Below are 16,720 nucleotides of genomic sequence, written 5' to 3'. Positions count from 1 at the left end.
ACAGCCAGCAAGGCTCACCTGTTATCTGGTTAACCAAGGTTAGCTGAAGAGGTTAGCAAGAGAAGCAGAGAGCCAGTGCCCAAGAGCAAAGAAGAAAGAGATGTTTATACTTTGGCTTTTTGGTACCGTTTAGAAAACCAATGAGTGACATAGACTTTTTCATTACTTTTTTTTTACAACCAATGATCTAATTTCTCTTAATAGACTATTCCAGTAAGCCCTATGCCAGGGTTGCCTAGACTGTGCAGGGCCCGGAGTGATGCTGAGACACCAATGTGATGCATAGGTCAAACCTTTATTGCAGTCAAAAGCAATGCTCCTATAGAGTGCCAGTAGAAGGTGTATAATTCTGGCAGGTGACATAGCAGAATATGGGCTGTCCATACGCCTTAGCAGCAAACGTGACTGGCTGCCCCCCTTAGTCCTCTCACTCAGCTAACTCTGCAGCTTCTCTGCCAACTTCTTCAAGATTGTTTTCCTTGAAGCTGCACTCCTTATCTCACATCCTTCTCTGTGTCCTAATGTTACCCCTCTTGCTCTCTCATTTCAAATCACACAGTGCTGCCCAAACCCCAACAGCCTTAAACCATGCAAATGGCCATCTTAACCCTCATTTATTTTTCCTTTTCATTTTTCTAACTAACTTGCAAAAATGCATTGGGAGCAACGCTCTCAGGCTTAGCAAATCAAACCTCAGTGGTTCTGGCTGTTTGGAAGTACCTGCAATCATCCGTATTTAACAAGAATTCTGAGAAGATTAGTACCCTGTAACAAGACCTTCATTTACACCGTTGCAAGACTTAGTGCCACAACAGCCTGTCCTAGTTTGCACATGCTCCTTAACTTTAAATGACAGTTTAACTAAGGTCTTTGCTTCTCCATGCTGTGGAGAAAATCCACCTCGAAATATAAGACCTCCTGAACATGTGCAATGTGCTAAACATTTGTAAAACAGGCTATTAACAATGTTTAAATGCAGCAAGTGTAACTTAATCTCTTTTGTTCCTTGCTCCAACTCTGCCAGTTGTTTCCCCCATTCTCTGTTAGTCTCTTTAATTTGGTTTACACATATTTAATATATTCCCTCTGAGGTTCTCAGCACACTTTCAAGAGCCAGGCTTTTGCCCATGACTCTACAGTGTATATAAAATGTAATTGCACTCTAATATACCATTTTTTATAGGTACATAAACTGAAACATTGAGAAGTTCAATGGTTTGCTGGTGGTCACGTTTGGAGTTAATGACAGAAAGGAAAGAATTCACACAACTGGACCATCAGCATCTTGTTTTAACCTCCAGACAGTGATGCAATCTATTTTAGGTAGCTTCAGGTGTCTTCAAAACAGACACTGAACTGAAGTTAGTTTTCTGTTCTTTTCTGACCAAAACAGAGATACAGGTACTTCTGAGGCTAACTCACCAAATCCTTTCATAGTTATTTTGAATGGGTCAAATGAATTCTGTCCTGTGAGACTCTGCTTACTGTGAATGGAGCCTAGCTTAGATATTAACAGTTATGCTGAAAATGTGTAATGGTAGGTGAGACAAATCCCATCCAAGCATTCTTTCCCATAAATTTTAATTCTGAGTGCTAAGTAGCTCTTTATCAAGGCTTCAAGAAGAATACTTTGGCAATAAGATTAATTAAATACTTAAAGGGAAAACTTGGCTGCTACCAGATTTAACCAAGGGAAAAAAGGATTTGTTATTGTCACAAAGCACTGAGCTGTGTATGGGAAAAGGAGGAAGCTTTGAGCATTTTTTTTTCTTTTAGCATGATAGGTCAGTGCATGAGATATTTAGGCACTAAGAGGTTCATCAAATTGTCAACTGGGATATTAAAAGGTGCTTAAGCACTACTTCTCTAAGCACTTTTGCATACTACAGAGTGATCTTCTACTTAGATTTTAAAGGCTTTTTTTAAAATAATCCCTAGATACTTCAGAAAAAAAAATATTGTAAGGGAGCTTGAGCAAGAGAAATTCTTATTTCAGAAGGGGAGTAAAATATACTAGAGAAATTGCACTGCAGTTGGGCATGACAATTTATATGCTTGTAGGGATTAATAAGTTTACTTCATAACTGCTTCATAGCACAGCTGGGCCTTTCAGTCTCTTACCTTTCAAAGTAGCAGTGGCAGCCCTGGATGGAAATCTGTTACTGCAGGTGAAATGGTACAGTTGAGCCATTCCTAAGCAATAAACCACAAAACAATGGTAGTCTGCAGAGCTTGGCAATGAAATGTATGAAGCCATTGGAACTGTGGCTAGACTGATAGTTTGTCTTAATGTCTAAACAAGCTTGATAGGTCTCTGAGACTGCTGCATAATAATCTTGAGCAAATGTATTTCATTGCTTCCATCCCACTCCAGTTTAACTGCTGCCTCTGGTTTCATAACTTGCACACTGCCAGGGGCAGGAACTATGATTTTTTTCTGTGTTTATGAAGCAGCTACTGTCCATTGGTGGCTGAAGTTCCTAGGCACCACCATTACAGTAGCTCTGTTCTGATAACTGCAAAGGCATAGAGGCTGACGCTCAAAATTTCCTATATTCCTTGGATGGCTCACTGAATTAAAGGAACACAGAGGCAAAGAAAAAGAGGGGGTTTATCATGTGTCATTTTTTAACCTTAAAAATATACACTCATATTTAGAAGGTTTTGGACTTCTGCAGAGCATGGAAAGATCCTGTCTCTGAAAATTATACTAATGGAATTTAGGTTGCTTCAACAGAATACAGTGATAGGTGTGTTTGATGTTGGGCTGAGAAAAGAAGGTAAGAATTTCATTATGGATATCTTTTCAAATAGAATGTTAATCATCATGATGGACATAAAGTCAAAAACATGGCATAGCTGCGCAAGCTCATTCCTTAAGTGAATCTAACCTGAACTTAATAAAGGAATGCCAAACTAACTGCAAAACACTGTTCTGCCAACGTTCAGACTCTAGTCAATCATCCTGCCAGGTGACAGTGTGTGTAATGCTGGTACAATATATCACTAACAATCTCAGCTGCTACCAACTCAGCAAAATTAGACTATTTACTGAACAAATGCTAGCAAAGTACTGAAAGTGGCACAGAAGTTACAGCCACTTATTTGAACAGAAAATGGTGAGCTGCAGCACACGTGGAAAAGTAGGAAGATGGGAAGTAGCAAGCACTGCTTTTAAATGCCCCAAAGAGGAATGGTGGCAGCTCTGTCAATTGCATTATGACTCAGTTTGGCTGAAAAGTGCAGAATTTAGAAGAGTGTGGTTCTAGGCTCAGATCCCTTCACTGTGGCTGACAAGTAGTGCTGCTTGTTATGCATACAATTCATATGCCTTCAAAATATGACAGCTACTCACTCAAAAGCTGAAAGGGGTGGGAAGACTTTTGTCCCTTTTTAACAGCTTCTTAAGGGAAAAGTAGCGATATGCTTTGTGTCTCGGTTGAACTCAGGTAACTGTCTCACCAACAACCCCCCAAAAATTAGTATTTGCTTTCTTGAGTAGTTTTGATTCTAAAATATGCAGAATTACTTGCAGTTATCTGTTCTACCCTGACCAGTATGTTGCAACCAGATTGTAGCTACTTTCTGACTGAAAATGTTTGTCAGTTCCTGAAAGTGAACAATGTATTTGAATTTGAACCATTTCCCAGGGCATATGTAATTATTTCACCTGAATTTTTCTCTGAAGTCTTTGTTTGGGCCCTGGAATTGTCCATGTTCCCCTCCATGGAAACTCAGGTTGAGGAAGCTTCTATTATTTCCTACGACTGTGCAAGTTTCAGGAAGCACTGATTGCTATTTTCTTTTGGTCCTTTGCCTCCATGCTAGATTTTGTGCCCAGGCTGGGATATGGCCTTGAATTCTGGATAGATTTTTAGGATAGAAGCTAGAAGCTGACCACTTGTGGCATCCAAACCACAGGGCAGATTTAGAATGGCACACAGAAAGGCCAGAGCAGGAGGTATCTCTGAGAGGCGCTGGCTCCTATCAAGATCCTAATTCCCTGGGAGCCCAGAGCCCCTGCCTCACACAGAGGCAAGATACTGCCAATCAGCTGATTGGCAGCATGTTGCCTCTTTGAAAGGCAGCGTCTGTTGGCTCCTGCAAAGTTCCTGCCAGCATTCTTAAATTCTAATTTGGGAAAGAAAATTACAATCTGGCACATCACTGTTGGAAGGTTGCCGACCCCTGCTCCACACTGTACGAGCAGCAGCTTCAGAGAACAGTGGTATGAGACTTCCTTTGTTTTGTGTGTCAGGAGCAGGCATCTGAATGTGACTCTTCTGCAAGGCTGTACAGACACGCTGAAGGCAGCAAAGGTGATGGAGTTGTCCACATGTTGACAGTGAACAAATTGTCTATTCCTGTTGTTGCTGGATGAGCCACTAGGTAACCAGATTGATTTTATGATCCCTTACTGAGTGTTCAGGACTGCTGCTTGAAAAAGACATCTTTTATCTGTCAGCCAGTAAATCTCACATTGAGTTGCAAACATACTGGAGAGCTAGAATTCAGCAAGACCGTTTTTATGAATAGAAACATTTTCAGAATAGACACCCTCCTGAACACACAGTTGTTTTACAGGAATCAAAGAAGTCCTTATGGTGGATGGATAAGCCAACTTAGGATAAAATAAGAAGCAGACTATACTTTGAACTGCTGTTTGAAGAGAACCTTTTTGAAGAACTTTAAAAGTTCTGAGTTTTGTTAGTCTTTTTGTCTTCTTTCCTGCTTTTCTCTTTTCAGGCTTATTTGGAAGCAAATAATATACAATATTAGATCAGAGGCTTTTTTTGCAGTAATATTGACATGAAATGCATCATATTTGCATCACAGGCTTTTCTGGTTTATCAGCATTACTCAAGATCTTGGACATCTAACGTGCATATTAAGCAAAATCCACCACTCACCAAAATCCAAATAGCAAAATCCACCAGTCACCAAAATCCAAATACCACACCAGGTAGTTTATCAGCTGCCATAGGCACCACTGTTATCTCTTCTGAGCATCTATAAATCCCAAAGGGTGCAAACTAAGTATGAGCATACACTGAGTTTTCCTCAAATGAATGTTCATGATACTTCCAGGCCATCCACTAAGTAATATTCCATCCTTGCACTGCCTCTGTCTTTTTTTAGTAACAGGTAATTGATGAAGTGACTCCAGAAGAAGATGCGGAATATAGCCCCATACAGATCCACCTCTAATCTGAATTTCTGTCTTGGTTTCCATGAATCCTTGCCATCTATTAGATAAGTTAATTAACATACTAGCAGTGATTCAAAGAAAATAGTTTATCAGTGAGAGAAATCATGGCTGTTGAGACAACCATTTCATCAAAGGAAAAGCCCATATCCAGTGTCACTTCTTTTAGGAAATCTGTGCACTTTTGCAGCATTCTATATTTTGAAAGCACTATATTAAAGCAAACAAACAAAACTAGGTAGCTGATTCCCCTAGAAGCCCCACAAAATAGATGCTTTCTTTGAAGTTGGAAAGCTAGAGTTGATGAGACCTTAAAGATCTGAAAGAAGCTGGACCAGCATTGGGATGATAAACTGGGCAATGCCCACCTTATGATCACCTGTTCAAACTGTTAGGCATCTCATCTTTACCTCAGTTACAGTTTCTAACTAGAGACAGATATATCTGGAGATTTACATGATATGTATTTGTGGTAGTACATGTTGAAATAAATAAATATAAACGAAGTTTCATTTTATAGTCAAAAGTGCTCCAAAATGACTAAGTGTCTTTAGAGTGTCTATCTGAGAGTGTCCTGATGATACAGTAGTACTTAGCTCGTACCACAGTGCTGATACCTTATGTTGGCTTGGCCGAGTTTATTGTTTAAATGTACTGAAAGAATAAGTTCTGCATATATCCTAGTCTGGTTTGACAGTAAGACTTAACAAAAATTAATTGTTGCTACTCCTTGGACACTGGAATGGCTTTCAGCAGATATTAAAGTTATAGCAAATGTGTATTTTTAGGAAACAAAGACATTAAGTTCAAGAGATTGCTAAATAACAGGTTGAAACTCTTCAGTATACATATCTTTCCAGCATGTTTCCTGTCTGGGAGTTTTATTCCAACCACATCCATTTCTTTACATAGGGAATATCTTGTTCTCTTTAATTGGAGCTGCACTTAGATTCAGATCTGCAAGTGTTTAAAGTGAACAGTGACAGAGCCTAAGTGTCTAAATGAAATCTTGTGATCCCAAGAACCTCTTCTTAGCTTCTGTCTAGCCTGATTGTGCCAAAACTTTCCAATTGCATGAGATCTTCAACTTAAAATAAAGTGGACTCAGAAGTGCTGCTGTCTTGGTAGAAATGAACAGTGTAGCATTTGTCTTCCTCAGACATCTCCACGAATTAAATCCACAATTAAATGCTGCGCTGAAGGGGTTAGTCTCTCCTCTTGCTGCAGGGAGGTCAGATGTGTGATTCACGCTTCTGAGGGACGTGACCTGATGACCAAAATGTGGGAGAGTCTGAAGTTAGTTTAGTGAAGTTAGTTTAGTGAAGTTGTTCAAACTGGCTGGAAAGACTAAAAGACTCATTTGGCTGTAGAAGGATTTCTCTCCTAGTTTCAGTAATTAAGCATTTCTAATATTTCATCCATTGCTATTTAATGTAAAATGAAGGAAGAGGCCATAGAAGATAATCTGGAAGCTGGAGGACCATTTTGTTTGTTGCATACCTTATCTGCCTAGTGGGTTGTCATCATGCTGCTTAGCTTTCCCATCAAAATGAGGGTTTCTGCATCTTGTAGCAAGTTCTACTTGATGCATTTTATTGGTTGTTAGTTCCAGATTCAACCCTGGTGGTTTGAGCAAGTCTGTAGGAGCATCAGGGTGTGAGTTTGTAGCCTTCAGGCAGAGGAGAACTAGTCCTAGCCTCTCCATTTCTGTGGTAAAGTCAAGAATTCTTAATCACTGAACTGGCACGGAGAGCTGTAAGCATTGCCTTTCATTCTTCCTCCTCTGGGTCTAGTTGTTGACACTCAGTTTTAGGTTGTGTCACAGGTGGATGACATTGTATGGCCTATCATCAGGGTAGCAACAGAGGCAAGAGCTATGAGGATTCACTTCAGGTCAGCATGGCAGTGCCTGGCAACCAGGGCCTGTCCCACCACCCTGGCCAGGAACAGTGTAGGTGTTCCAGGCATGGGGTACCAGGATGAAGCCAGGTCAAGATGTGGACAGGGCAGGGCTGTGAGGAGCTGGAGGCCAGCCCTTCATGGCAGCACTATGGCAGGGGTTGGTGGCCCTGGATGGGCAGTGCGCATTAGAGCTGGTGGTGTTCTCCAGACTGTAGGATCTATTGTTAGGCAGTAAGCTAGACCTGCTGCTCCACCAGATGAAAAAAATGGTTCATTTCTTTCTGCTTTACATTTTCTGAATAGTCTAACGATAGGTTTGCTTTCACATCCTTTGAGATCAGTCTTTATTTCAGACAACGCTTTCAACACTAAAAGGGTCATAAAAATAGGCAGTTCACGAGAGCTTAGACAGAAAGAACCTAATAGTCACCCATCCTTGTCCCACCCCCAGATTATTTGATAATGGAATGGGAAGCTTTCCCATAATCTTTTGCTTGACTTTTGCTAATATGAACGTGTCAGAGATCATGGCATTTCCTTACTGTAAGATGTGGAGCCAGCTGGAACCAAATAATCCGCCCACACTTTCCATCATCTTCGTGTGCTGATATGAGCTTCTGCTTAGCAAAAATACCTGTTATTTTTTCCTTGCTGTCTTGGTGGCCATGCTGAGGTACTTTTCTACTTGGCTGAAGTTCGGCAAGATCTGAATAAATGTGACCAAACCAAAAATAATGGGTTTTCTGCCTGGAACCCACACCCTTCTCTTATGGCAGTTGAAGAGGAAAGTAATTTAAGAAATTACACTTTCCTTTCCACTCACTGCCCCAAAGAATTAGGAACATTCCTCCTTTGGCTTGAGGATGCAGTGATTTGGATCTGTAAAAATACCTTCTTTCATCCTCAACCATACTCCTACAGAAAGAAGAATTACTACTTTTACAGGAGCATGTGGACCTACTTACCAGGAAGCATGAGTAACTTGTAAAGTTGTAGTTGGTATTGTACTCTTCCTAATAAAAGCATCAACAAGGGTGGGCAGCCAGTGCAAAATACAGCCTCTCATCCCTTTGGTTTCCAGGCCCGATGGCTCTGCAGTTGGAGGAGAGAATCTCTCCCACTTTACTTTCTCATTTCCAGACTCTTTTGGTCTGCATTGTATTTGTTTTAAGCATTAATGTTTTGCCTGTTAACATCTCTCAAAGTCTAATCCATTGCTATGGACCCACCTAGTGACGGCTTTATAGATTCTTTATATTCATGAAGACAACTTGCACTTATCTTTTTCTGATTTTTGTAAGGTTTATGGGTTTTAGATGTTTGAATTGGATCACAGTACCCAAACAGAATGTTTTCTATGAACACTTCTTTCATTCGGGTCTGTGTGTTTAAACACTGAGAGAACAATGACAATTACATAACTACTTGTGAATAAAGGCATAAGCACAAGGAATATGATCACACTGCTAGAGAGATGACTTCAAATATTATATATATGTTTTAGATCTCTAGGAGTAAGAGTTGTCTGTAGTCTAAATGTGCAATGTGTAAATGTGTTACTCACTGATATGGGAATGGAAATGATCAGTCTCAGCCTCCAGTTTAGAATGATGCCATGAGACCTGCATGTGTTGCTTTACAGAGATCCTTTTCTGTGTTGTAATTGACTCTAAATGTGGTAAGTCTGAAAGCTTCTCTAGACATGCAAACTGTAAAGAACTGGGCAATGTGCTGTGGCATTCAGCGATTACCTACTGCCTCATTGCTTTGTGCAGTGATCTATGAGACTTAGGGATGGCCAGACACATCTCAGCAGCATCTCACTCCTCAGCAACCGATGCTGAATATCTGAAAGTCCTAGACAGGTGCTCCTCAGTTTGTGCAATGAATGATTATGGGGAGTCAGGCTAATGCAACAAAGATGCATGGGATTCGCTGTCCACATGATGTTTAGCATATGTAATGGGTCTGTTGCCTTGGTACTGCTTATGTAGGCAGGGGTGGGACTCCTTTCTACAATCAGATTTGTAAATGCAGGCAGTTGGATCATTACTAAACAACACTGTGTTTCTCCTTATACAGGCTAGTCCAACCATGTGCAGATTGTCATAAAAGCTCTTACATGATGGCTTAGTCTCACAAAATTCCTGCCTCAAATGCCTGACGCAGGAAGCTATAGTTTCCTCAGCCTCAGAGAGCTGATGCAATTTCATACCTCCTTGAAAAAGACAGGTTCTGATTTTATAGGTTTCTTTGGTAAATCAATGTATGGTGAAAGTTTATGACTCCTGAGGCCTTATCAAATCTAGATGGTGGACTTGGTTCCAAGTTTCCTGAAGACTTTTTTTGCACAGCATTAGGAAAGGGAAGTGTGCTATTGAAACAGGTGTGGCTTAAAACTGGAGGATGACTGTTGCTTGTTAGAAATGCAGGAGAACCCCATCCAAAACAAGCATAGTGTCTTGAGCATGGGTTCATCTGAAATTGCAAGGAGCAAATTTAAATATTTTCTAACTGTAACTGTACTGTAACACAGAATAACCATTAATGCTTTTTTCCTTAGTATTGTAAGGAGGAGAAAAGGTTTGCTGAGAGAACAAATTATTTCTTTGTCATGTTCTATCACAGCAGACTTAACAGGGAAATCTAACCTGTAGCCATTCTTTTGCAACATTAAGGATTAGCTACTGTCAAAGGGAAAGCAGATGCTAAACCCATCAAATAAAGAGCAAGAGTACCAGGTAAAGTTAGACAGATCAGAATGTGTCACTGAAAATTGATGGTGAGCTCAAATAAGGCTGCTAACTCAATATGTAGTCTCTCCTTTAATATTGGCTTCTAACCTGTAAGGTTGGAGAAAGCAATTTTTCCACTTCTCTTTAATTGAACAGTGGAATTGATGCTGAGAATTAGTCTAATGAATTTTCTTTGCATACTTGATAAATTGGTTGAAAAAGTAATAAAAAATAAAATTGGGAGACATATAGAAGAGTATTATGTTACTATAGCTATCCATCAGCATATGATGTCTAATGATAATTCCTTGAGCTTGTCAACAAATAGTAAAAGACAATCATTACATTTATGTTTTTCTTTTAAAGAGTATTGTGGGTTTTTTTTAAGACCCTCACAAGGGTCTATTAGAAAAGTGATTGTGGAATAAGAGTACTTTCAAGAATTAGATAATACCCTGAGGAACAGAAGCTAGAACTAAGTATATTGTCAATATTTGATGTAGGAAAACTACAACAGGGGCATTTGAAGTTCGAGCATTGGAGGTGTTGTGTCACCTGATGTATCAATGGATTGAAAATAGCTGTGACCAGTGGTACAGAAACATTTGTGTTTGAGGCAGAGTCATTCAATTCAGGGCCAGAGTAGATGACAGAGGACTCCATAGAGGAAGATGAGCAGATTGGCTATCCAGGCACGGTGCTGACAAATGCAAAATATTGCACAACAGGCAGGAAAATGGATGTGACAATGCTGTCTGCTCTGTTCTAGCATAACTCTGACCACATGGTAGTGGAAGGGAAGATGACCTATGTTTTCTTATGGAATACTTAAAGGAGGTGGAATGGTCCAAAGACAATATCCAGTTGTTGAAAACGTCCTAACAAATAAAGCTGAAAATACCAGAGTGGTTATGTTAGTAGCAAGCCCCTTCCTGTAATACTGAGTTATTTATGAGTGAGGTTACTTGATGGATAGTGTAGCAGAAAGAGAATAAATTCTAAGGAAAGCAGAGCAAATGTTAATCTTGAATAGATTGGCTTCTGTATGACAAAAAAGCTTTGAGACTGGTTACAAAAAAGATAAATAATAAACCCAGGAGTTTATGAAATAAAGGAAGTGAAGATTGGTTACTCCTTTTTACTTTTTCAACAGTTACAAAACCAGAAAACCATTCAGACAGATGAAAACAAATACAAAATAAAAAACTGTCCTTTATGCAACTTGCAATTCACTTTTGGTCCAGATTCAGAAAGTATTTCCTTATAGAAATAAAATAAAAGACTCCCATGTTTATGTCTGCATTATGTGTCCAAATACAAGATGTTGAAAGTAGCCATGAAAAAGCTGCCCTCACCTTGTCTTTGCAGACTATCCCTCTAACAGTTGGTTTTCTCTAACAGAGCAGGCTCTGTATATCTGGCTTAGCCTGCGTATCCAGGAGCTTCAACCAGAGGTGCCTAGGCCTGCACTGATCAGCTGTGGTCCTCAGAAGGAAGGGGAGGTGTCATGGTGTGTCTTGGTTGGTACTTCACGCCTGGTATCAAACTTGGTGATGTGCTTGCCTGATTTTCTGTTTTGAAAACTAGATGATTTTATATTTGAAGCCACTTTATGCTTAGGCCAATGTTTTATGAAGTCATGTATAGACCAGAATTAAAGTGGCCAGAAGGAGCTGAGGCACAGGAATAAACTTCCCTCTCTTGTTATAGAACACTTGTCTAATCTGAGCCTCACTTGCTTAGAAACATCTAGGACATAACGTGGTGGAGAAGTGTCTCTTGTTGGGAAGCAGGCTGCGGTTTCTGTGTTTGAGGCAGAGTTTTCACTTAAATTCGATGATGATTGTGTATACCTTTTTCATGCAAGTAAACACAACTCCCTGGTAATGCCATAGGCTTTTTTTTAAAGTGACCCTATGTGTCACAACCCACAAATCACCCTAAAAAACATGACACTTTCAGACATTCTAGGTTCAAAGCTTTGTATGGTTATTTTTGTGCCAAAGGATTGTCCTGACTGCATATAGCAGGTTTGAGCTTTGACTGCAATATTGGCACCCCTCTGAGAAATTTATGGTTAAGCTGCAAAAGAAACCCCAAAACCCAAACAACAACAACCAACCAACCAACCAACCAAAAAGGGGGGATGTAAAAAAAATAAAAACAACCCAGAAACAAAAACCCAACCAAGGTAGGTGTCTCTGACTCCTTTTATTTTCCACTTGATTTGCACTTGTGGAGACACCTGCTGCCATTCCAGTGCTCACTCAATTCATTAGAAAACAAGTTTCACCTGTGACACACACTTTGAACCACATTGCTCTTAAGAAAGGGCAGTGACTACACACAATTATCAAGAGGTTTGGCTGACAGGCTTGCTCATGTGGGGTCAAATGCTAAAAAGGTATGTATCTGACTTTTGTTTTCTGAAAAAGCCTCAAAAGACCATCTCTGATACCCGATGTGCCAACATTCACTGTTCCCTCATTTCAACATTTTTTTCTTTGAATGTCTCAGGCTGTTAACATGCAGAAGTTATCTAATTTATTTGATTTTATTTATTGGACAGAGGTCAGGCACTTTGTAAATTATGGAGTGCATTCTCAGTGAATCAAAATATTTAGGTTGCTTGTGAGGCTCAGCCATTGGCATCGTGTCACTAATTACTTTTACACAACTCTGAAATAATGGCAGAAGGGAAATACATCAGCAGAGAAAGAGAAATTAAACTCTGTAAAACAAAACAAAAGCCACATCAGAAATAGAAAGTGTTATTTAAGGGGAAAAGCGGGTGACCAAATGTGCAGTCTGGATTCGGTACAATGTTATATGGCAAGAGAAGAGACGCTCAGCTTTGGATCCTCTCCAGGCAGAGGAAAAATTATGACATAAATTTTCTTTTATAAACATTCCTGAGAAACTTCTTCGTATTCTAATCTTAATTAATGTTTGTCTCAATCCAGTGGTCGCTTTTTTTTTTCAGTTTTGGTTGTTTGATTGAATGTGGGTTTTTAGATCCCATTCCTGATTCTTTTATATTCTGACTATACTTTGATGACAGCTGTTGAAAATCTCTCTTGCTTAGAAGCTAATTGATAGTAGAAGGTAGTCAATCCTGTACCTAGATAGCATTAGGGATTTTGAAGAGTGTCCCCAGATATTCTGAGAGTTGTGCTTCAGAATACTGCAGTAGTATTTTCTCAGTTTTCCTCTGTATAAGTTGCAGAAGCATTCCTAGGGGATTTCAGCGTGCTACTCAAGCAGTGTTTCTAGCCTCTAGTTGTCCCATGTAATGAGAGATGAGTAGCAGAAGTTAAGCCTCCATAGAAATAGCAATAACAACAAGGCATTGGTCTGTTTTATACCATACTTAGGTATTTATTTCTCTGTGATAGTGGCCAAATTGAAGTCTGTGTGTTGGAAGTAGAATTTCAGCTCTTTGCTTTGACAGAAGCACACAACGTTAGTTTTGCTTTTACTCAAAAATGGAAAATCACTCATAGAACTGCATCAGAATGTCATTAAAAAGAAGGAGTGTGACATGCTTTTGTAACTTCATAAATGAAACATAGCTCTACATACTGATTGATTATGGTTTCACTGTGCAAGGTATAAGATAGCAACGTGGTTTGTAACTCCATCCTTTACAGAGATGCATTTAATGTCATTGGAACCATTGCTTAATTTACAGTATGATCTTCCCAGTGACATGTATAACAAGTTAAATATCAGGAGAGTGCATCTGATAAACATTAATTTGTATTAATCTTATTGTAGACTGTATCTGTAATGTAGGAACCCTGTGTGTGGTACAGCAGAAAGAGAATATATTTACAAATTCATGCTGAAGTTTGGAACTGCACATTTCAGCATCTATGTTTTGGAAACATTTACTAGATAGCAGTTACACAAATTCTTTTTATTATACAGGCTAAAAAATGCATAAAATCGAAACGCGATTTACAGAGCATTAGAATGTTACCTTTTGTGCGTATGCGTTGTCTAATTATGATGACAGATAGAGGATATTTCTTAGAGAAGACCTAAATCTTCACTGCTCTTCTAATGCAAAGTGAACAGAATTGGTAATAGTATTTGAAATTGTTTTATATGCTCACATTTTCTCTAATCCAGTGGAGTATATAAAATGAAGGACAACTATCCTGGAGGTGTTCAAGAAAAGACTGGACGAGGCACTTAGTGCCATGGTCTACTTGATTGGACAGGGCTGTGTGATAAGTTTGACTAGATGATCTTGGAGGTCTCTTCCAACCTAGTTGATTCTATGAAATGAGCTGTATGTTTATGTCATGCCCACGGTCAAAGACCTTGAGCTGGTTTGCTGAGTGTGGCTGTAGTGCTAGGGCAAAAGTGCAGTAAACTATTTGTAATAGCACTGAAAGACAACAGATGTGACGTGGAGAATTTTGATTCAAACACCAAAGCAAACCTCACAATCATAAGAGGAAGGCTGGAATACCTTTGCAAAACACAGGACTAGGTGCTGTGGATTATTCCAAGATGCCCTTGCACTTTTAATTGATGCTTCTTTTACAACAGTCAATGGACGCAAATCTGTTTTAAACCCAGAATCCCTGCCACACGGCTTAGTAAAAGCAGGCTATAGGGAAAAGCAGATTAGAAATAAGAGACAGAATCTGATGATTCTAACACTGTCCCATGAAGAAGTTTAAAAAAGGATAATAGTTATTGGGGAAGTGATCAGAATATAGTGATAAGACCTGCAAGAATTATGTTGGGAGACTTGCAGAAAGGCCTGCTGGGTTAAAGCAGAAAGATCTCCACTTCACTGAACTTGGAGTTAGGCTTAATGATTATTGCCTGCTTCTACAAATACATCAAACTTGTGCTTGTAGGACATCCAGGCTCAGAAGCTTCAGTAGCCTGCTCAGAAGAGACTTGGTTTTCACCAACTACTCCTACACACGTGCAGCAGGGGAAAAGGGAGGTAACTTCCTTTTGATGGGAGTTGGTTATCTGTATGAACTGTTCATACAGTTCATTGTCAGTTATATTGTGTCAGGCATTTACATGTTCATAACAGTCATTGGAAATGGCACCGAGGAGGAACATTCCTGCTGGCATTGTCATCCAGAGGCTGAGGACTGGATGGGCACTGACAGTAAGCAGGCCTGTCAGTCAGAAAGTAATCGGGCTGATCGGGATGGAGGCAGAGCAAGGAGACTGCCTGTAAGGTGAGGCTGTAGGCTTCAGTCAGGACATGGCATTCCATGTAAAATCTCTGCAGTGCAAAAAGAACATGGGGGGGGGGGGGGGCAGGGGAAGACTGGGAGCAACAGATTCCTATTTTTCCTAACATTTTTTGTTCAGAACCTTAACAAGAAAGTGTAAATTTGAAATCCAGTTAGCTTCTTAAATCATTTCCAGTACAGTTCCTATCCATGGATATATCCATGGATACTTTAGTGACTATTTTTTTTCTTAAACTGTCCATTTTTTAAATTTCTTTTTCAAACTGTGTGCAGACTGAGGCTACTCCAGCAGACAACAAAGAGGCCCTGTAGCTGTCAGTGTAAAGAAACACTAAGATAAAGCTGTACCTAAAATAAAATAATCTGGAGTGGGGATGGACCTGATGCAAAACCAGGAATGTATCCTGTCTCTAATTTTTCTCTTTTTCACAATTGGAGCTACTTTTTGCCTATATATATATAATTTAATTTTAAATGTGTTTACATATACTACTTTGCTTTCTAAATGCCTCATTTATTTTATAGATGGTTTACATCTGTATTAACTTTGCGATTTCTTTACACTGGCTGATGTATGCCAGCCTCCTTTTGAAAAATTAGTAGGAACTTTATTGTAATATTTAGTGACCCTGAAGGGAATTTGAATTCAAATTTGAGATGAAGTTTCCAATTTTTTGTTTTTCCTTAAAGGCAGTGTCAATTCGCAGTTGCAGATGGTGGGCCCTTGCAGAAGTTGCAAGTAAGTAGCTGATAAATGAGGGCTTCCCACTTGCAAATGAGATGGTTTTACTTTTACTTGAAGAAATTCAGTAAATTGAAAAACTCTAAATAGCACAGAAATTTCAGTCCTCCAGACCGCCTTCTCGGATTTTGCTATACTATATTCAGCACTCAGTTTTGCCAACACCAAACACTCCTGATGTGGCATTTACATTCTTTTAAAAAAGCATGGATTAGTTATATTTCGAAGAGTTAACTTCTCCTCTTGACACATGTACTTAATTCCCATTAATGGAAATGGCAGCTAGGCATGCACACTGAAAGGAAAAATCTGTTCCTAAGCATATGATCCAAACTGCATTGTAGCTAAACATTTCCATACTCTGAAGTAAGCACTCATTATTTGTGAGATATTCTTCATAGTAAATGCATCAGCCCCAGTCTATTCTCCCTCCATTCTCTTGTAATCTGTTTAAAAACACCCTTTCTTAGAAATCATACAGGTTTTTTTCGTGATGCTGCAGTTGTTTTGGATGTGTGCCTGAAGAAGAAAATGCATTTAGGATCTTCAGAGTTTTGCATATTTTCTGTGAGAATTTTCCAGTCAATCATTCTGTGGAACATCTTACATTTCTTTGGACTTTGTAGGTCTCTATTATTAAAATCTACAGTGGGAACAACAAAACCCAAAAAGCTTGTTTTTGTTTTCACAGCACTTCCTTTACTTACTGTATTGCAATAGCTGCCAAAGGCACTAGGCTAAAGTGCTGTCATTTGATGATTAAAAATAAATAAATAAATAAATGTAGCATTTAAACTTGTCCTTCTGCCAGTATGCTTGTATAAAGACCCATGGATTCCATCTATGCAATATTCCAGAGTTGTGGTACTTCTAACTTGAGCTGGGTGGATAACTGATTTTT

The 16,720-nt window shown here is 39.3% G+C and overlaps 1 protein-coding gene across 5 annotated transcripts in view; it reads left to right on the top strand.

Moving 5' to 3' along the window:
* The window catches only part of SOX5 (SRY-box transcription factor 5), a 371,094-nt gene that overhangs the window by 39,501 nt on the left and 314,873 nt on the right, over positions 1-16,720 (top strand). The window contains exons 1-2 of one of the 5 annotated variants that reach the window (XM_064155968.1): positions 12,226-12,247; positions 15,768-15,816. The exons of 1 other annotated variant lie outside the window; for it this stretch is intronic. In XM_064155968.1, the coding sequence (XP_064012038.1) occupies positions 15,791-15,816 (26 nt within the window). In that variant the 5' untranslated portion in view covers positions 12,226-12,247; positions 15,768-15,790. Of the gene's footprint in view, positions 1-12,159; positions 12,248-15,767; positions 15,817-16,720 lie in introns of those variants that run through there. 3 more of the 5 variants (XM_064155974.1, XM_064155969.1, XM_064155972.1) reach the window with 3 other exon arrangements.

This window comes from Pogoniulus pusillus, chromosome 15 (assembly GCF_015220805.1).
Source record: "Pogoniulus pusillus isolate bPogPus1 chromosome 15, bPogPus1.pri, whole genome shotgun sequence".
NCBI classification, from domain to species: Eukaryota; Metazoa; Chordata; class Aves; order Piciformes; family Lybiidae; genus Pogoniulus; species Pogoniulus pusillus.
Note: the sequence above shows the minus strand (reverse complement) of the source record. Positions and strands in the feature narration are given on the sequence as shown.